The sequence below is a fragment of the Aptenodytes forsteri genome, unplaced genomic scaffold (assembly GCF_000699145.1).
Source record: "Aptenodytes forsteri isolate BGI_AS27 unplaced genomic scaffold, ASM69914v1 Scaffold172, whole genome shotgun sequence".
Taxonomy (NCBI): Eukaryota; Metazoa; Chordata; class Aves; order Sphenisciformes; family Spheniscidae; genus Aptenodytes; species Aptenodytes forsteri.
The window spans coordinates 936,653-959,150 of NW_008795018.1; the positions used below are offsets into that span (position 1 = coordinate 936,653).

Consider the following 22,498-nt stretch of genomic DNA (forward strand, 5'->3'; position numbering starts at 1 on the left):
GGGGGCAGTGAGCGAGTGGCTGTGTGGTGCTCAGTTGCTGGCTGAGGTTAAACCACAACACTAGCAGAAGAGTTGGATTATCTGTACTGAGTAGAGCTAATATTTTGACGTTATGTTTTACTTAACCTCACCTCTGAAAAGAATCCTTGAGTAACAAATTGATCTTAAAGGGTATTTTTCATACTGGGGCCTAATAAATTCCTGAAAAGCAGGCTTAGAGCTGCCAAGGAATGCTGCAGCAGAATAACTTCCGTAAAACATATAGCCCTAAAAAAAAGATTTTATAATCTTTCTTCTTTTTTTTTTTTTAAATAAAATTAATTCTGTGTCCAGTAGCGAGTAGACTCCTCATGTCTAAATTAGAGGGAAAAACAGAAAATGCCTCATGCATCATGAGCTGTGATCCACAGTATAATCCCAAAATTAATTTACTCTGTGATTTTATGTTCTATTTTCAGGACCATCTTCAGCTATTATATTCAATTGGATCAAACATTTCCACAGAGAGGTAATTTTTCATAATTAAAAAAAAAAAATTGAATGAATGAAGAAAAGCGATGTCTTTCAGGATTCCTTGCTATTTTGTGTCTTCTATCGCTGCATAGAGACCAGAACTGAAGAAGTTTTTTAATATGTGTGGGTGTATGCTCACACAGCTTTTTGTATGCAACCTTCATATAATGAATCCTTAATGCTTTAGAACTTCAATCACACCTTACTTATTTGCGTTCAGAAATAGTTTCAGCATCTTACACTTTATTTAACTTTTTAGGCTTTAGTATTATAAATATAGACAGCATGTATAAAACTCTGTAATTACTTTTTCCTATGCAGAATTTCTCAGCTCCTGTCTTTTGCTACAACTCTCTGCTCTCAAGAATCTTCTACATTGGGACTTCCAGATTTTCCTTTAGACAGCTTATCGGCTGCAGTTCAGATTTTGGTATGTGCATACACATGTGCTGTGAAACTGTATGGGCTTACAATTTCTCAAAATTAGATCTGCATTATTCGTGTTGTTAGAAGAAGATTAACATGAACATTTAAAAAATAAACCCAAAAAAACTAAGGATGGTTTGAGGGAGAAAAGCCCCAGATCAGATATCTCTGGGTAATACTTTAACCAAGTATATAGCATAATACTGAAGAACAAAGTATGGCATGACACAAGATTTGTGATGTGATTAAATTTATATTAGGGCAGTCTTTCTGCTTTCCCTGACAGGCTTTTGTCCCTTGGACTTTGTAATTACATGGTAAAAGGTCAAAGTAAAACCAGAAGGTGCCTCCTGAAGGAAGTCAGGGAAATGAGATCTGCATAAAGAGAGAGAGAGGGGTTGGTACCCTTTTGCATGAGGGAGGATATGGTCAACCTAGGAGGCTAAAATACCAGGACAGCTTCTCAAACCCTCTCTCCAAGGTGCAGGTGTCTGTAGAAAGGACTCTTAGGATTAATTCTCTGTTGTCTCCTGTGCAATCATTTTACCTATGGTACTGCTCAGTGGCAGGTTACTTCTACGTATGTTATTGGATTATATATATTAAAACATACCAATTACTTGTGTTACTGTGGTGCTCAGTCCCCTCAGTTGTGCTGGGTACTTACAGACGTAATTTTTTTTCTGAATTAGTGATACTACATCAGATGTTAAGAAGTGATTAAAATTCAAGTTCAGAGAAATGAAACGGTATTTGGAGGGCTTTAGGAAAGAAATACATGTTGGATTTTAAAATAAATTGCAACTTTTTATTCTTTGAGCCCTGTAGTGAATAATTATTTTTAAATGAATGCCAGATGGCTTTCAGAGTAATGGAAAGAAAATGAGCCCTAAGCTATAATCTAAACTATGGAATGAAGGAAGCATTTTATTTTACATTAGAGAATGTGAAGTGTTATCATTGTGTGACAGTGTCTTTTTTAGGTAGATGAGAACTGTTTCTTTTAGAATTAGTTTTAATTACTTGGTTTTCTAAGCTGACTGTTATCAGTGATTCTAGCTACAGTATTTTTCCTTTGCATGCTGTGTCACTGCCATCGTCTACTTCTAGCTTGGTTGATTTAGCCGTTTAAAAGTGTGGAGGGAATGCATTGTAATGACTAGCTTCTTATCTTCTAGCATGGATTCACATAGTCCCAAAATGTATTTTTTAGGTTGAAAACTCCTGCCTGCTGAAAGGGAGAATTTTTTTATAGGGTGCTGTTCTGAAGCGGCTAATTTCATACATGCCACTGTAATTATTATTAATTTGAGATAATGTAGAGATATTATATGTTATGTCTTTATATATAGACAGAGGGCTTTTAAAATGCAATAAAGGGCTCCCTGATCCTTTAAGCAGTACATTTACTACAGTGCCTTAAATGGTTTATTTTTACTGATCTTTTTTTAATATGGAATAATGTAAATAGTATTACTGATTATAAGTATGAATTGAATTATGCATTTCATAAAATATGCATCTCCTGATTTCATTTCTAAGCAACTCTTCTTTCAGTTGGGTGCCTATGTAAATCCAAGTGTATAACTGAAAATCAGTTGATTTTATTTGAATTATATTATTTACTTCTTACTTACTTTGTGGAAGGCTTAAAAAAGTAGTGCCAGTCCACTGACTGTTTTTCACTAGTGTTTACACACAAGTAGTGCTTAAAAATTTGCAAGTCTTTTTTGAAACAAACAAGCAAGCATTACTTTAGGGTTTTTGAAACACTTTTTTCCACTGTGAAAGGCTTTATGCATATATTTCTTGAGTATTTATAAATGCACTTCCATTTCTTTCTCTATTACTGCAGCAAAATAATTGAATCTTTGTCTAGTTCAGACAACAACTGACAAAAGAGTTAGTACTTAGAACTAACACAAGGAGATACTAAAAAAAAAAAAGTTGTTTTCAATTTTGTGTAGAAAGTGCAAGCATACTTAGTAACTCATTTCAAAACAAAACAGTTTTGAACAAACTGTTCAGAAATTTCTAGGAATTGTTTTGTTAAGTAGAATCTGTACAATGTAATAGAAACAAAATTAAATACTAGAAATTGCTGTGAATGACTAGATCATTATTGTAATATAGATTTCTTGTCATATTGATTCTTTTCTAGTAGTACTATGAAACTCAAGTTACCTGCGGTGGGATTTGTCTCTCCTAACCTTAAGTGTCTTTAGGTATCTGAGCCAGTCACTGTAGCTTCCATTTATGCACAGAAAAGTAATTTTTAGGACATAGTTCTTCTAATCTAATTTAGACTTTTATATTATAATGAATTGCATCTGAGAAATGCCTGTTTTGACATTTGATTGAATACTGCATGTAGTGGTCATTTGTGTATTGCCCTTACAGTTTTATTTTAAGTTCAGTGCTATTTAGGATTTTCAGGTTAATGGCTGATGATAGAATGAGCCAATCATTTTTTTTAAATTTGTATTTTTTTAATTTGAATTAGGATTCCTTTCCTATGATGTCAGTCCAGCATGTTATTGACCGGCTTTACCCCTATAATGTTTTCCTTGGCAAGGAAGGCAGGACTGCAGTCAAAGATGCGTTAAAAGTAAGTATTGCACATATATATTATAATTCCAGGGAGCGATGGATTATGACAGTAGTTCTCCTGACTACTGTTACTTCACTACTTCTGTAAAAAAAAAAAAAGAAATCTTAAGTAAACTAAATGGCTACGTTATTGCTAATGCTAAAACAGTATTGAAAAAAAAACCTAAGCTGGTAGATTTCATTATAGTGAAAGGTGAAACCTCTATGTTCTGTAGAATATTAAGACCTCAGTTTCAAGACTACAGAAAAACCCTCATTACTTAAGTGGTTAATTAACTTGAAAGTAGCTACTTACATGGTTAAGGTAGTCACATGCTTAAAAAATACCTTTGGCATTTGACCTTTAAAAGGAGATACTAAAATGACAATAGAGCTCACATGCACAAAATACATTCAGTATAGCATGATTATAGATTATATTAGTTTCTGGGTTTGGTCTGTGTTAGCCTTTTGTTGCTTGTTATTGGTCAGATCTGTTTTGTTGTTTTGTTCATGTTTAATAATAGCTTACAAAGCCTATAATTATGCTGGGTTATTCCATTTATCCTTTTAAAACTTTAGCACAGTGCTGGCTTTCTTTCATTTTTGAATATGTTGTAGGAGTTGTGTATGTTGTTGAAAATTAGTATTCACAGCTTAGAGCATCTTACCCAGTTCTTTCAGTCCTGAAAATTAGAAGTTATTTGCACATGCAGATTTGAAATAACCAACTTTGTAGCTAGTGAATTTTTGTTTTTCCTAAAACCAAGCCTACATGTCAGGGAAATGTTTGTAGCCCATCCCTGCTGACACCTCCCATATGCTGCCTTTTTGCATTGAAGCTCAGACCTGTATTCCCTATTTAACCGGGCTGGTCTCCTACTTGTCTTCCTGAGTTTTGGGATGGACAGTCCTTGCATTTGAAGGAGGTTGTCCTGAATGACCTGCTAGCTTTCATGAACCTTCAGAGCTGCTTCCTGTGGTGTCCTACCTACCACTTCTGTGAATAAGCCAACCTGGCCTGAAATCCAGGATCAGTAGTCTGTTACTTGCCTTCATCACGCCCCCTCAGGATTTTGAACTCCGTTATTTCATGGTTGCTACAGCCAAGGCTGCCGTTGATTGCCACATCCACAACCAATTGCTCCTTGTTTGTGAATAGCAGGAGCCATCTGTGCATCACTCCTGCCTAGCCTGTGCGGCGCTTCTGTTGAGACGTTATTCCAGGCAGCCTCAGAAGCCTAGATTGATTGTGTTGCCCTTCCACCACACGTCAGGGTGATTGAAGTTGCCCGTAAGAACCATGGTCTGGGTGGAAATAGAACTCTATCTGTTAGCAAAGCAGTAACAGTCACTTCTGTTCTTAATATGCCTTTATTTTAAATCCTTTATGTCGTTTTGTTTCCTCTATCAGTTATAGATGGTGAATGATTTATGTTCAGTACCAGCAGCTTCCTCCATTTTCCATTTCTTTTATTTAATTTGTGCATGCTTTTGCTTCCTGTGTAAGGCAGGTTGATTTGACTAGTAGAATCTTCTTTCTCAATGGTCGTCTACCTTTAAATACCTCCTTATCATTTACATTTTTCTGTGTTAATTTTCCTTTTTTTTTGATACTCTTCCTCATCACTACTTATATGAACTTGTCCCATTATGTCAACAAGTACATGTAATCTTATTTGGAATTTTATTCTATTTGCACACAACAAATCTTGTTAAGCAATGAACCTTAAGAAATACAGAAAATAACTGCTTGTACTGAGGAACTTCTGTTTATAATAATATTTTAGTAATAGCAGCACCAGAACTGTATTAAATATGGATAAGAAATGATTTTTTTCCGTTCCATAAGAATTGTGAGGGAGAGGAGTCTGGCAGAAGCAAGGTGATTTCTTACTCTACCTTCCTACAGATTTCCAAAGAGTGTGCAGCTAATATTTGCCACTGAATACTTCTCTTTGTGTAACAGAATACAGTTAGGAAATACTAATCTTTACTGGGAGGTATCGAGAGTTGAAAAAATAAATGCTTGAAGTGTATTGCAATTGATGGGTTAATTTGTGTGAATTGAATCACTTCTTAACGTCAGCTAACATTTAAAGAAAACAAAAACAAATTTCATATAATAAAATGTAAAGTGTAGACATCAAACTTGGAGACAGATATGGGGAAGTAGTAATCTAGCTAATAACGTATCTTAATTTAAGGATGTCTTCCCTTCCAGTCAGCTGTCGGAGCTGAGAAGTGAGGTAGCCAGTGATTAGGCTAAACAGCTAGTTTTGGCAGCTGTTAGACCCCGTGCATATTTCTTGAAGAGGTCATATTCTCCAGGCACTGTCTTCCCAAACATTATCTTCAACTTAGGTAAATCTTTTCCTTATGGGCCTCCTTGCTCACTGAGACTCCACTAAGACCTAGGTATTCCTCATAATCCTTATTCTCAATAATGAATTAATGTGAAATACTGACTTATACCTTCCCGGTGAGTGAAAGTAGTTCATTACAGTGTTAGTCTTGGATGTGTAAAGATCCTTTGAAATGCAAATCTCTTGTTGAGTAGAACTAGTTGGAGTTAAAACCTGTTTTAGGCTTAACTCTGTCTATCAACCAACTTTTTCATTTGATACAAATGTTGCTCCTTGTGTCAAACTAGTTAGCATCGAAAAAAGTGTTGCTGGATTGCACACTAATCCAGCATCAGCAGTGATCTTGAGAGTTGCTTATCATACAGAACGTTTGTACAAGTGCTAGTTTGCAGCATTCATTAGTTCATTAGATTGCAACAGACAGGACAGAAGTACCAAAATAAACTTGAGAATGATGTGCCTTTGTGTACCCTTATTTGAAGTTTCTGCACTTTGGAAACTGTATCAATTTCTGTTCTGATTCTTAAAGAAGATCTTAAACTTAGAAGATCTTGCAAAGGAAAATATGACTTGGTTTGAATTCTGGCCTTTAAAATTATTCTGTACTTGCATGAAATATTGGCATGACAAATTATTTTGACTGACAGATGAACATTTGAAATATGATTGCAAAACTTAAGTAAAAATTTATTTAAGCTTTTTCTCTACAAGATTTAGCAAAAGAGAAATCATTGCTTTCAAGGAAAACAGCCTCCAGTTAAACATTCCCAAACAATAAGCTTAAGCACATATGATGTCTCCCATAGTATTGAAATTTTCTTTCCTGTATACTACTGATAGGCATTTATAAAACTGGTCATCTTCATTTAGGCTGAGTTTGGTGGCTCATCTTCATTTAGGCTGGGTTTGGTGGCTCATAAGAGACTCCGGCTGTTCTGTACTTATTTCTTCATTGTTCCATAAGCTTTTGGTATTTTACTTCAGATTCATCAGAGATTTTGGGTTTACTTTTTTAATTCTCGGATGCCTTTTGCGTGTCTTTTTTTCCCAGTGTTCAAAACACCCACTGTTTGGTGTTTTTTTTAATCTTCTAATCAGGAGAATCTTCCCATCAGATTTTAGAAACAATCTGATATAAATCAGACTTGTCTTAATAAATGAGCAAGTCCCTTTTCGCTTACTATCCAAGTGTTTAACTTCGCTGTAAGACCCTTGTAGAATTTTTCTTCATTTTTTTCATGTCTTGATTAATTCTGTGTTTACTGTCTTGATCTTATATCAAATAAAAGCTTCTTTGTCCCCTTTGACTCATTTTTTTTTTTATTATTCACACACCCACTTTAATCTTACCTGACCTCCTCCTCGAAAACTCTTTCCCTGCCTCGCATTAGGGAATCTTCAGACTACATAGGCACTCTCTCATAGAGAGTGGGCTAATAGTTCAGAATACTGGAATCTTCCTTCTTGTCCAGACAATTCTGTTTACTTCTAAGAGATTTCTGTTGCAAATTTTGGTCTAAGGAAGGATTTGTTTCTTTTATTCCCCCCGAAGTAATTTATAATCTTTGGGGTTTTGCATTAATGAATGCTCTTAGTGCCAGTACATACCATTGTAGTAGAATCTGTCCTTCAGACTTCATCTGTCTATCCCATCTTGCACTTGCAGTTCCTATTTTCCTTCTTGTGGAACAGTCCAGTCCTCTTGTTCCTTGAAAAATTCTTTCCTTCCCATGCAGAGAATCTTCAAGAAAGATCAGTTGCCTTTGGATGCCTCTTTTGGATAGCTTAGCTGACTTGTAGGTTCAGCATAGTGGTTATTTGCAAATATGTCTCTTTTAAGCTCTCTGTTCCTTTGACCAGCTGGATCACCAGTGTATTGTTTGCAGTTTCCATGCTGAGACATTACTGATCATTAGATACTTCCAAGTAGTCAGAATTCCTCTTCTTCCTTTTTTATAATTTTTACAGTTTGCCTTTTCTCACATGTTTCTAGGCTTGCAGAATGTGGCCTGATGATTATGGACTGCCAAACCACTTCCCTTGTTTTTGGCAGCTAATCTTTTTTTTTTTCTTTCCTCTTGAGTCTGAGGCAATGAGGCTGCCCACTTCTGACTCTCCAAGTATCTCCCAAACTTTCTGATACTGAATGTGCTCAATAGTTGTCCATCCAAGCCACAAATATTTTTTCCTTTGCAGCTATCAACTTGGACTTTGAGTAGAGGAAGTTGCTTCTGGCTCAGGCAGAAGTATGTTTAACGTGTTGTACATCCATTTCATGCCACTCTCTGATTCCATATTTAGCTATCATAATTCTAAATGAAGAGCTGCGTCAAAGAGATCTGTCTTACTCTGAAAGCCACAAACAGTTTTGTTTGCTGCTCCTGTCCAGGTATAAGTGTGGTAACTTGTTTAATTACTACATTATCCAGTTCAGCAGCATCTCCGTGCTTACATGTGATGAATTCAAATTGTACAAATTCAGTTAGATGAATTCAAGTTGTATGAATTCAGTAAGGATCTGCATAGAGATATACAGTCCTCTTTCACTGTCCTGGTTTAGGGTCTAAAAGGCTAGCTGCAGAGCCCTCAACAACATTTTAAGAAAACACAAAACGAAACAAAAAACCCCCAAAAAAGCCCAAACCAAAAAACACCTTAGAAATTTTAGACTCCCAAGACCTTTGTGTACAAGGTCTGCTGCTGCTGTCTCCAAATCTTCCTTGTTTGATACAGAGGCTGCTGGTGCAGATAATCTTGCTCACTCACAGCTATTTTCTTTTGTTGGTATCTGATTAAGGGATTTTAGTGTACAAGCAGTTTGCAATTTTGTGTATGAGCAGCTTTGGCCCTATCCAAAATGTCATTAACTTAGTAAGAATATTACAATTTACTAATGAACATATGAGTGAGAACATCTGTAGTTCATTTCACAGAATTGTAGTTGGAGCATTTCTTAGAACCATAGGTTGAGATACTACTCAGTAGGCATTCCTGTCCTCCGTTGTTTAAACGTTTAATGGTATCTGAAGTAGATTCAGCTGTTACAATAAGAATATAATTTGGTGCAGCCCTTTACTACAGCACATTTATCTTAAATTCATGTTTAAACATGAAATTTTTGTAGGCTCTTGTTCCAGAATGGGAATTTACGAAGTGATGAAGAGCCAAAGCGTTTGTATGAATGCATCTCAGTTTTCTTTCTAAACTTTAATAGGCGGTGTTTTGAGTACTAGTAGTAATAAAACTACATGCTTTTTAAGAATGATTTTACATTAGTGACTTCTGTTTAAAAAAAAATTTTTTCTAAGAATTCTAAGGAGTTGGATAATACTTCTTTTTCTCTTGTTTACTCAGCTTTCACTCTGTTGAACAAAATGGCTCTATGAGTTCAGTAATTTCAGTTAGTGGCATTTTTGTGCATAAACCCCCCTGACATGACTTTCCCTTTCCCAACAAAATAGACTTTTTACAGGATTTTTTAGATGGTTTTCATGCTTTCTATATACAGCATAAAATAGAGAGTATAATGCTCAAAAGAGGATTGGGAAGACAAATGTCCTGGGTTTTGTCCTTGATATACCCAGAACATGCTGAAGGCTTAATTTGTACAGGTTGACCTCAATTTTCATTGTATGATAAGGCTGTGGAGTTAAGTAAACATAATGTTTGATGGTTATTTTTATTGATAGCCAGATGTTTAAATCTGCAATTGGTGATAATAACCTGCAGAGATAGGTGATCTATTATTACACATGCTGAAGGCTATCATCCGTTTCTCTTATTATTTTGGTCTGTCAGGCTAAGACTTGGCAAAGTCACCATATGACACTTTCACTTTACATCTCTCACTACAGTCAGAATAAGTAGATGGTATACAACCTTTTGCTTTGGTTTTAAATGTAAAATATATAGGCCATCAAGAATGGGAACACAGGTATGTGAAGTAAAAGTTGAAGTATAGTAAATGGATTTAGGACTTCACAAGCAATTAATCTTCAATATACTTCTGCCTTTGTTTTCAGAAGGAACAGTTTTAAAAACCAGAAAGCTGTATTTAATAAGTAATTTCCCCCACCCCCTAATTCTACAGCGTTTTGAGCTTCAGGATTCAGAAAGCCACTTGCTTCCCAGAAGGATTACAAAAGTAGAAAGTGTACATCGAAACAAACCCTTCAAGGCTGATGTAACTGTCCAGATTGGTGAAAAAGAAGTGACATTCCAGGTATGAATTTATATATTCATAAAACTATATATGTTTTTAGATATCATTAACTTGTTTTCATCTCATTGAGAATTTGACACTTACACTTGATACTAAAACTCATTTGCACTCAATATTTTTTGGTAGAGTAACACATGATATTTATTACAAAAGCATTTAGATACTGGAATATGAGATTATGGATACACAAGATTTTATTTCTAGATAAACTCATACTTTCCTACATGTGATTCATTTAAGTTTCTTGTGTTCAGAGAAATGCTAAAGAAGGAATGAAAGAAAAGCCTCTAAATTTCTTATTTTTTTATTGGATTAGAATAACAGAGAGTACTTATGATGCTCTTGGTGCTGTTTTCCCTTTTTCTTTTAATAAAAACAATAGTCTGTCTTTGTCTACACTTCAAATAAAATCTAATGAGTGCTTGGTAATGTTCCGACACAGGATGTTGGGAAAATGGAACAAAAGTAATCACATCAAATATGATTAGTTTGAGTTTCTTCCAATGAAGTTTATGACCTGCTAGGTGGTGAAATAAGGTCTTATTCAGGAAACAGGTGCTGATCTGAGAATTTGAAGTTTATGTTGAATTTGGAGAGTCTAGAGAGTCTGTAAAGAAGGTGAATTAGTGGGAGTCAGAGAGAGATCATATTAACATTGGTGAGGAATATCCTCAGAGAATTTGCACCATGACAACGTGAAAAGGGGAACAGCAGCAAATGGGAATTTGTCAGAAAAAGGTGAGTCTGTAGGGACCTGATTCAGCTTTTTTCTGAGGGGAAGATTTTTGCTTTTGTTTGATGTGTAGGTGATACCTTCTGAAAATAGGTCTGCAGAATGTCTCTTTGGGAACAGGGGGGCATAAGGAGTTTGCAGATGAAACAGTTCCTAGACTAGAATGGGAAGTGGAAATAGAGCAAGTGCCTTAACGTGGGGAATGATTGAAACTCTCCGAAGTTCTGGTCAAAGTAGCTCCTTCAGATTTTCACAATACAAATTGCTCTTTCTCTTCCATGTTTCTCTGATGAGCAATAAATATTGGTGATTTTTATATTTTGTCTCTAGCAGAAACAGCCTCAAGTTCTTTTCAGACCCCAGTGCTGTAATTGAACTGGTTCACATTTTGGTTTTTTTTTTTTTCCCGTGAAGAATGGGTGAAGGAGGTGTGAAGGAGGTTGTCTATTAGAAATTATACAATTGAATGTTTTTTAAGCGAAAGATTTAAGTTTGATTGGTGACAATCATCAGCAAAATATTACAGTAGTTTTGGAGAAGCGTAACCAGTCCACACAAGCTATACTGTGATAATTCTAGGCTTTATGTAGCATTTTAATTTTTATTGTTTTTTCCTTATAGGTTCCAGCTGGGACTGGGCTGTTAAAAAAGCATCCTCGATCAGATACCTTCGTAAGGACTTCCAGTCATAATCAACTATTGGCAGAAATGATGCAATCCCATATGGTTAAAGATATGTGTTTAATTGGAGGAAAAGTAAGAATTTAAATTTATTTTCTCCCTCCTTCTCCATGTTCCTTAGAATGTAATCTAGTTCTTATTTTTTAACTTTTTAGGGCTGTGGCAAAACAGTTATTGCTAAGGAGTTTGCTGATATGCTGGGATACAGCATAGAACCTATCATGCTGTACCAGGTAAGTAAACTATCTGCTGATGGTCATGCTTTTTAGATACGATCTGAAATATAATACACAGATGTCGATTCTTTGTGTATATTCTTTCTCTCTCTCAGTGATTTTAAAAGCTGCAGCTATGTTCATATACAGCTGCAGCTTTTAAAATCACTGAAAATCACTAATACAGGATACAGGTTAAAAAAATAAAGGATAGAGAAAATTTCAAAGACAGCAAAGTTTTCTGATCATTATAGAGCATTTTTTACTCTCTCTGTTAGAATGCTCATCTAAAATCTCTTCTTATTGCAAGCCTAAACAGAGGGGGTACTGTGCAGCAATATAGATAGTACAATGTTGTTATATATAAACTAGCCCTGATACTGCTTTCCTTCGATTTTATTGACTTCATTGTGAATGTGAAAGAGAGGTAGTCTAAAATAAATGTAAGGAGAATCCAGAGGTAGTCTAAATAAAATGTAAGGAGAATCGTTTAACACAAGTGTCTTTCTCCTAGCCACAGAGAATTGACAACTCATTCTGTGATTTGGCATGACTGAGTGTCATAAAGAAAACTTTGTCTTTTGGATTTTTTTTTTTCCCTTTAGAAGTATCTTTCCTGCCTTTAGGTCAGAGTGGTGACCACTTATAATTCATGCAGGTTGAATGCCTCTGCAAGACCTTTTGTCGTTCCTTTTTGGTTTTTAGTGGGGTCCATATGCTATTTAATCTTATAATGGAATTCTTCATTATTAACATTATATTTTTTTATTATTATGGAAGACAGTTTCTTTATTGTATTGGGTTTTATGTTTCTGGGGAATTTTTTAGAAGTTATTTCTCATGTTCTGTAGGCTTAATCTTTCTTCTGTTTTTTTGACGTGTTTCTTCTGTCAACATTGCCTAATATGCCTAATAACTGATGCCTAACACGTGGAATTTTAATCAATATTACAAATTCTGTGCCTTTTGCTTATAGTTGTGGTAGGACTGTGTTGCAGTAGAGATTAGAAGATAAGGTTCCATGTTCAAAAATGTTGCATCCTAGAAATATAAAATGAGGGCTGGTGTTTAAATGTGACATATACATATTACATTCAATGAGTATTAACTTCATTATTCATAAGTGCTATAACAAACAGTAATCTTCTTCCACCCTTAGCCTAATTGTTGCTACTTTATTTATGTTGTGTCTTAGCACAGATGTGGCTTTAAAGATAAATCTGGGGCAAAGTGTGCATTAACACTGTTTGAGACACACACCGGCAGTTGACATAGTTGCCTTAAAATGGCAGTCATGGGGTAAAATGGCAAGAAGGAAGAACTGGAGAAGTCGTAAGGGCGTCCATGGGCTTTGAAGGTGGTGGCAAAGAGCTTGTTGTTGTAGCTGCATTTTTCATGAGTTGGAAGAAGAAGTTTACATTATTATGGAAGTTTCTTTATTGTATTGGGTTTTATGTTTCTGGGGAATTTTTTAGAAGTTATTTCTCATGTTCTGTAGGCTTAATCTTTCTTCTGTTTTTTTGACGTGTTTCTTCTGTCAACATTGCCTAATATGCCTAATAACTGATGCCTAACACGTGGAATTTTAATCAATATTACAAATTCTGTGCCTTTTGCTTATAGTTGTGGTAGGACTGTGTTGCAGTAGAGATTAGAAGATAAGGTTCCATGTTCAAAAATGTTGCATCCTAGAAATATAAAATGAGGGCTGGTGTTTAAATGTGACATATACATATTACATTCAATGAGTATTAACTTCATTATTCATAAGTGCTATAACAAACAGTAATCTTCTTCCGCCCTTAGCCTAATTGTTGCTACTTTATTTATGTTGTGTCTTAGCACAGATGTGGCTTTAAAGATAAATCTGGGGCAAAGTGTGCATTAACACTGTTTGAGACACACACCGGCAGTTGACATAGTTGCCTTAAAATGGCAGTCATGGGGTAAAATGGCAAGAAGGAAGAACTGGAGAAGTCGTAAGGGCGTCCATGGGCTTTGAAGGTGGTGGCAAAGAGCTTGTTGTTGTAGCTGCATTTTTCATGAGTTGGAAGAAGAAGTTTACAGTAATTGAAAAAGTAAGGGCAGAGTGAATGTTTTTACTGAGTAAAATATAAAGTTTGTATTTAAAAAGATTAACACAAAAGTAGTAGTAATGGTTCCAGGAGGGTTGGACATGCAGAATAACAAGGGAACGAAGGTTTTGGAGCTGTCACTTGTCTCGGAGTATGGTAAACATGGCACAGTGGGGCTGCTGTACATTTAGGGTTTTTCCCTTTGATTTCATCCGGACAGTGCTTCAGGCTTTCTCACAGCACTAGAGTTTTTTTGCAAACCCCAAGCTCTGTCATGCTTAACAGTGAACTCCCATAGCCAGTGGTCACTCAGTACGTGTTTGGAAAGAATTGTCAGTCTTAAATCTTGATACACTCTAATCTCATGACATAAACTGAAAAATTACAAGATTAAAAAGTAGAATGAATTAATTTGCTAGTTTTTCACAGTAGAGATCACACATGTAAGGTTTTGTCCATAACCTTGAGGAATGAAAACACTCTCAAAGAAAATATGAAGTCAAGAGTCTCCCATGACCTTGTGAGTCAAAATACACCAAATATCACAGGATTTACAGTTGTAAGTGATAATTGGCAATGCTGCAGGGGAACATTAGCATCAGATTTAATGCAATATATTGGTCTGTTTCTTCCATCCCTTTGCTGCTTTAAATTTTTCCCAGGCAGCATGGAGACCTCCAAAGGAAGAACTGGCAGTGGCAGCTGATTTGGAAGTGCTATGGCACGTGGGGAGAGAGAGACACTGACAGAAATGGGTGGTGAGGTTGAAGGGTTGAAACAGACAAAAAGTGAGAGAAAATAGAAAAGAGAAATATTACCGATGATGAATAAAGAAAGACAGTCCATTTTATGTTTTCCTGCACTGTTGAGAACCTCCCCAGACAGGATCCCACTGCTTTTCCTTCCCCCTGTATGGCTTCAGCTGATAAAGGCGCAGACTCTGAAATTGTGTCTGCATAGATGAGGTCAGACAGATGACTTGTGCCCTTTTCTTATGCTTTAACATAGCCAGGTGCAAGCAGATTTGGGTTCTAAAGCTACACAGCCTCATCAGTGCAATGTTACGTTCATAGTAATATACCTGGATTCCCAGCAGCACCTATTACCTTCTGTACAGTGCTATATTAAGATAGGTGCGTAGTTTCTGAGCCAGAACTGAGTGTGTCCAGCTAGCCAGCATACTTCTCTCTGCACTTGTCACTGTAAACTTATTTTTAAATCATCCCAGGAAAATAACTTTTGCAACTTGACAAACCTGCTTAAGGACAGGCCCACCCTAACCCTTGTTTTGTTGCATGCAATACAATATTGGGTACTTGCCAGCAAAATTAGACGATTATTTAGTTAAAAACGTGGCCACTGTTCTTCAACATCCTACCTTTAATTAGTATGGCGTGGCTGAATAGGAGCAGAAGACTTCCTTTTTGGAGGCACATGAGAAGAGCTGACAATGAAATTAGTTACTCAGTAAACATCTTTCTTTCAGAGGGATCTGTAATTCCTACAGAAACAAAATCAAGGCGAAGGGGTTTGAAGTATTTCCCACTGAAGTGAACATTTCCTTTGGTTTCACCAGGGTTTGATCAAATTTATAGGGCAGAGGATTTTATAGAGAGGCTTTTTGGTGATATCAAACAGTATCGCTAAGGCAAATAAATGACTCTTTGTGACCTCATTGTCCACTATAAATTCCTGTGTAGACAAGTCTACATAAGATCCACATGTCTGTCTATATGTATAGATATTTCCTATGTACAATGTCTTATGTAATCTCAAAAGTTTTTACAGGAAGCAGTGTATAAAAAAAAATGATTGAATGTAGCTGACCTATACATCTTCTGATAAATTTTAAGAATGCATTTGTTTTTCTTAAATTATGTAATAACATATCAAGGGCTTTGCATAGCAAAGTAATAGGATAATTTAATGACAGAACAAATGTTAAATGTATTGATTCATACAGTAATTCAGCAATGAAGGGTATGAGAAGTTTGATAATGCTGTAAATCTAGCAGATTTGTCTACTTTGGTTCAAAAAAGTGTCTTTTTGGTTTTTTTGAGAGACACCATATTGTCCTAAATCCATTTCTAAAATTAAGGAGGTTTTTTTTTGTCCTGTGGTTCATTTTTATTTTCCAACAATTTCTGCAGGCACAAAAATAAGTAGTGAGGCACTTATCCTTGGTCTGAAGCAATAGCACTGTTTTTCTTCAGGCTCTGTGAAGAAATGAATTCTTAGATTTTCTTTTTTTATATATATATAATGTTTACATTTAATACTTGCTTTATCATTCTTTCCATCTGAAGTTGATTTAAGGGCTTGAATAGTGTGAAAAGGCATAACTCTTTATATTGATTTCACAGAAAAAAACCTCTCAAAGCTTTTATGTTGTGAGATGAGAATCAAATTTACCTAGACCAAGGGTTCCCAAACCTTTTGAGCACATAAATCATCTCTTATACTAACAGTTGGCTCAGAGAACAATTCCTGTCTCATTTGTGATATCTGACATCATTATATGGATTTCTCATTATATGTAATTCCATGCAGGCAAATTGCTGACAAAGGAAACTCATCCTGATTAGGAGAGGTTTGTTTTTAAGTTGTCTCTTAATACAGTTAAGCAACAGCAAATGCGAAGCAGCAGCCAGCTGGTTCTTTGTGGACTGTAGTTAGGGAACTTTTGGTTTAAATTGTTTAAAATAAAACATTTTCTCCCCCCAGAGTTCCAGGGGGAAAAAAAACCCAATATTTGAAGTGATGTTATAACAGTTTTCCAGCAACTTGCTCCTTTTCTTCCCCAGCAAAAACAGTCTTTTAAGCACATCACTAGTGTTTGTGTACTGTGATGTTTTTGTTTCTAGGATTTCTTTTTTTTTTCCTTTTTTTTGCATGACCTCATAATTTTTCTTTACAAATTCCTTCCAATTTTTTATTTGAGAAATACTAACAAAATATGAGTCCAAATTGGCATGAAAAGCAGGAAACATAGGTTTTTCACCTCATAATTGCCAAGAACATGATTAGCACTGCGAGCCATGAAAAACGGCTAGGTTGGAGGCTTGTATTGCTATAGCTGCTGAAGGGAGTGGAACAGAAGTTATCCTACTTGTTTTCTCTCCTAAACTTCTTTTTTCCTGTATGCAAGATATTATAGAAAATAAACAATGCAATGTAAAACACGTAAGTTACAATGACTGTTACAAATTGAAATAAGCGTTTTGTTTCACAAGGCAATATAATGTTGCCATTGCCTTGCCCAAAACAAGGGGAAAAAAAATTAATTCATATACTTCTATTACCTCCCCTCCAAAGGGAGGGATTTTTAATGTTAGAGTATTATAACACTATATGTCATAATGTTATATTTTTAATATCATACATTAAAAATTGGTTTAGAGTAAATAAATGGAAACAATAAATCACTGGGCAGGTACTTAGCCGTAGAACAAATCCGTTACAGAAACTGCACAGGTGTTAGCAACTGATACTTTGTTTTAATGCATCACTAAATTGAATCTCAATCAACTATTTAAATTACAATATAAACGTTCATTTTATATTTCAGAAAATACTTTGCAGCAAAATACACTTCTGAGTTTATGTCCAGAAAATTAATGCATGGTTCTCAAGTGGTTGTTGGAATTACAGATGGACATTCTATATAGTATACTAGGCTCCCAATCAATTCATACTGTATGTTGTTTCATTCCTCTAGAGGTGAATTATCAGAAGGTGTGTTAGTTAAATATTCAGTTATACAGCATTTACCAGCTACTGAATGCACACTTCTGATGCAAGTCCTAAAAACACATTTTTCTCTGGCTTTGATAAAAATGTTCCACATTCTGGTTTTAGTCTAATTCCCTAATAAAATAGAAAAGAGCAAACACAGCAGTAAAAAAACCAGAAATACAACAATAAAAGTATGGTCTGGCTTTGTGGATTTGAATGTGGGACTTTAAATTATACAAATGTGGAAGCACTGAAGGAACCAGACTTTGTCCTGTTATTTTAAGGCTTTTAAGGAAATGTAGAAAGAGGAAATGATTCAGGCCATATGACGTAATGTGTACTATTTTTATTCTTTAAAGTTCAAAGGGTTTATAGTTGTGAAAAGGACATATGCAAAAGCAACAGCTACAATAGAAAATATTTTTCTCATCTGATTTTAGGTTAAGTTGTGTTCACAGCACAGCCTGAGGAAGGAATTTCATTTTCCAGGTCACAAAATGTCTATTTTGTCTTTGTTGCTCTAATGCTTACCTGTTGTAATGGAACATCTAAAATATGTGTGCTGGAGGATATGCTAGATTTTGCCTTTGGTTTTGATTTATCCCTTAAGCATTATTTTGTGGTATGCTATGTAGTTTTGATATTTTGTGTGTTACTGGCTTCTTTCTTACTCTGTCCTTTGTTCTCTGATGCTTCCACTGCATTTTCCTGCTGAGAGGTGGAATGTCATGCTGATTTCTGTTCAAGATTAATGGTGAAATCTTTGCTCTTTCAGGTGACTTCTACATGAAATAAATGACTCTTGTTTGTTCTAGGTGTAAATTGCTGCCCCCTTCTGTACGCAAAGCTGTGTACAAGTTGTCATATGCTTGCACTATGTTTAAGGTGGGGGGGTGGGGGGGGAAAGGCTTCTGTTCTGGTTTCAAAGAGGTGATATTGGCAAGTCTAGAACTTCCAAAGACTATTTAACATAGTGTGTGTGTAGATCCGTGTGTGTATTTCTAATACTCTTTGGAAAAGTAATTGAAGATTTCCTGCTAATCTTCTTTGGGTATACTCTCGGGAAAAACAGAATGCAGTTTTTTAAGGAGAAAGCATGTACTTGTAGATGAAGAAAATAGAGTATAAATATATTCTTCTGATGAATTGATACTTACAGGATATGACGGCTAGAGATTTGCTACAGCAAAGGTATACCCTTCCTAATGGAGACACTGCTTGGAGACCATCGCCACTTGTTACTGCTGCCCTGGAAGGAAAGCTTGTTATTCTTGATGGCATTCATCGAATTAACCCTGGCACTCTAGCTGTACTTCAAAGGTCAGGATGTGAGCATGGATAAGTTGGGTGTGCGTGATCTGTTTATTGAGCGCATGCATACTGAGAAATTAAGTTCCTTCTGGTGAATATGACTTTATAACTTCAAGAGTACTGTAAAGATCACGCTGAGCATTGAAGTTTCATAGAATATGTAATGTTCGGTCTTTACATACTTAAAAGCAGAAGCAATTCTTTCATGTTCTTTGTAAGTCTATAATAATACAGGAATTTTCAGCTCTTTGTAAATACATAATGTAAGTCTGAATTGAAGAATGAGCTAGTTTTTACTCTGAACTTATGAAATCTAAAAATTGGTAATATTTGCACAATGATTTGAAAATGCAAGATGTCAGAAAATGTTTAAAATACTTAAATGCGTTCTGCATGTAAATAAAATGCGATCATTGCAGTTATGTAAAAGCATACTTTATATTGATTGCAAAGAACTCTTTCTAAACGTTACTTCATAATTCAATAAAAAATAAATTAAACTTTGCAGAACAGAAGTAGTAATAGCAAATACTACATTAATAATAATCTATATTGTTAGGTCAAATTTTACTGCTATTTCATGTGCCTGCATCGTATACTGCCTTTTGCAAACTTAAAGGACATCACCAGCTTTAAAAGCAGGTTGTAGCAAAAAAATTTTCAGCCTTCTTTTATTATATATGTACACAGAAGGGCAGAAGAGAGAATTACGTTTGCCTGTTTTTTCCCTTTTTAATCAGTTTAGCTTTGCCTTCCGATTTTTCTTCTGACATGTGCATGTGTTATATCTAATCAACTTCTGCCTTAAAAAAATAAAAGCTGGGTCTGTATGTATGTTAATCATTAAAGCCAACTGAAATATATTGCTTCAAGAAACAAAACAGAAGTATATTACTTGGTACAAGTATAACAAAATGGCTGCTTCATGCCATTTATGCACACTCTACTGGTAAGACAGAATTTTTTATTTTTCATTTTCTTACCATACCTATTTAAACTAAGTTGACTAACTGACTATGTAAAGTCAGTTAAACAGCTGAAACTGTTTGTTTATGCATATTATTTTACCTCCACACCTGGATGCATCTTAAATTGGTATAACTTTTTCTTTTTACTGTGGCCCATGTTGACTGAGGTAGCTTTTAAAAAAAGCATAGTTGATATAAGTATTTTAAAAAGTAATCAAAGACTAGATTAAGCTTTTTCTTTATTTTCAAACAGACTAATACATGACAGAGAACTGACTCTCTATGATGGCACCAGATTGTTAAGGGAAGATAGATACCAAAACTTAAAAGAAGAATTACAGATCTCTGATGAGAAACTACAGGAAAGGTAAAGTGTCAGCTACGACTACAGAATGCAAACAGCATTTAATCCTGTGAAGAGCTTAATTTTTTTTTTTTTTTTTTTTTTTACAAAGGCATCATGCAAAATGCTTCCCTATTGAATTGATACTTTCTAATCACTAAGAGAAATGTATTTTAAACTTCAGTTTCCTCATGAGCTTTTTTTCTTTTTGTGGCATGGGAAAATTATATCCTGTTTAGAGTGCTTGAACTAAAAGGAAAACATTCAATATCCTTTAACAGAAGGCGTTAGAAATTGAAGAGAAATTATAAGTACATAAAAACATAGATATATAGGTATATAATATTTAATTTTGGAACAGTTTATTAAGAGTGTTGGAAAATAAAGCTAAATTGAAGTTAAATACAACTTGTTACTTTCTTTTGCCTCATTAGCTAGAAAGCTGGTATTTAATTTACAACTAATATGGGGCAGGAAATCCTAAGGATGGGTTGGGACCCATTATGCTTATTCTTTTTGTTTCTCCACTTCCACTTGTCTGCTAGAAACATTCCACAGATAGAAACGTTTTCTAGTCCTCTGAGGCCATACTTGATACATAGTCAAACACTGCTGACCAATTTTAATTAATGGGAGGGATATTATTGAGTGTATGTCAAAACAAATGCAATCTAATATTCAGTAATATATAAGGAGCTAAACATACTGTGATTCTTACATGGCTCTAACCTCTGAAAAAACAGTTGATGTTTTATGTCAGATGTCTGTGCTCATATTTACACTGCAGGGTGTGCATGTGCCCAAACTTTGAAGAGGCCTTATCGGTTATAGTAGGGGTGCATTCATGATGTGCCACCCTGTTTCTCTCAATTGTCTCGCTGAATGTGATTTTTTTTCTTTGACCTCCCTCGTAGTCCACCCTTTAGAAAAGCTGTTTCTCTTTTACTGCCTGGTTGTTTTGTTATTTCTGGTTCCCTTTTGAACCAAAATACTGTGGTTTAAAAAAAAAAAAAAAACAACAAACAACAAAACAAAACAAACTTCATTTTAAGTTTTCCATAGCATTTATTTTGATTTTTTTTGTAGGTATGGTGTAATCTAAGCCTACTTGTTGCAAATTGTATCCATGCTGCTGAGGCCATACACCCAGCTAGATGGGCATTTCCTGCATTTGTTTTATTTGAGTGAAGAACTATGTATGAGGGAAGTGTTCTGTTTATGAGGATTTTAAGCCCAGACTTTGAAAAGAGAAGCAAAAAAGTTCCGAGGATCCACCTTGGATGGTATCCCAAATTTGCATTGGACTTTGTGCTTCAAAATACATCTAGTCATTTTGTGAGTCTCCTCCCTGCTCCGTGTTCATGGTCTTGTCCAAGGTGCTTTCAGGCAGAATGGCTGTGCTGTTTTGCTTACTGCATGGTATCCTTTAGTTCATGCCAATATACTCCAAAAACCTAGACAATTCATCACACATTCATGTTCAGTACTGCCTCTCTTCCTGGATCAAATCTCTTTCCCAAGAATAGAGCTTTACATCTGGATTCTATGTCTCCAGGTTTGCTCTAACTATGTCTGTTTTGGCAGTGGACTCCCTTAAAACCTTCATTATCTGTTAGACCGCAAGAACTGTCCAAGCTGTCGTCTTTAATGACTATTCTGCAGACCATCTTCTTATTGTGCCACCTCTGTACACACTTTTCTTCCCTTCAGTGTCATTGAGTAACCTTTTGGTTCCACTGTTCAGTGCTAATTGTGCATTGCTTTTGACTACTTTGGAGGCTCCAAAAGCCTTTTTTTGGCTTTCCTCAGAAGGCTGTCCCCCTTTCCTTCAGATCACAATGTACTGCTTTTACCTAGCCACCTTAATATTTTGCAACATAGTGTATTGTGAATTGCTAAGCTCTAAATTATCTATTTGACTGATGGTGAGCTTTCACCCTCTAATCCATAAATGAGGGGTATCTGTTGTCTTAGACAGGAATACATTTCTGATTAGTACTTGATCTTAAAAAATAACAAACAGAAACCCCACTGTGTAGGCATTCTTGCATCTGGAAGCTCAGTGTGACCATTTAGCACCATCTTGGATACAGATGAAAATTCTTGGTACCGAATTAGCTGAAGTCCATTGTGCTGAGATCCCCCCTTCTCCTAGGTGAAACGTTCAGTCTGGCCCTTGCTGAACTTTCTTCTGTACTGACTTAATTCAAAAGAAGCCAGGGTAAAGTAATGCAAACATGTATCCGCTTCTTTGGTTTTGGCTATGGGCTTCTTCGGCATCAGTGAACCACTCCTCTGTAGAGAGGGCACTGTTCTCATC

The 22,498-nt window shown here is 35.5% G+C and overlaps 1 protein-coding gene across 2 annotated transcripts in view; it reads left to right on the forward strand.

The window, feature by feature from the left end:
* VWA8 (von Willebrand factor A domain containing 8) overlaps window positions 1-22,498 on the forward strand; it is a 211,062-nt gene that overhangs the window by 44,467 nt on the left and 144,097 nt on the right. For both annotated transcript variants that reach the window (XM_009275642.1, XM_009275641.1), the window contains exons 7-14: window positions 459-508; window positions 835-943; window positions 3,443-3,547; window positions 9,985-10,116; window positions 11,471-11,605; window positions 11,686-11,763; window positions 18,716-18,876; window positions 20,089-20,202. In XM_009275642.1, coding sequence (XP_009273917.1) covers window positions 459-508; window positions 835-943; window positions 3,443-3,547; window positions 9,985-10,116; window positions 11,471-11,605; window positions 11,686-11,763; window positions 18,716-18,876; window positions 20,089-20,202 — 884 coding nt within the window. The remainder of the gene's footprint in view (window positions 1-458; window positions 509-834; window positions 944-3,442; window positions 3,548-9,984; window positions 10,117-11,470; window positions 11,606-11,685; window positions 11,764-18,715; window positions 18,877-20,088; window positions 20,203-22,498) is intronic.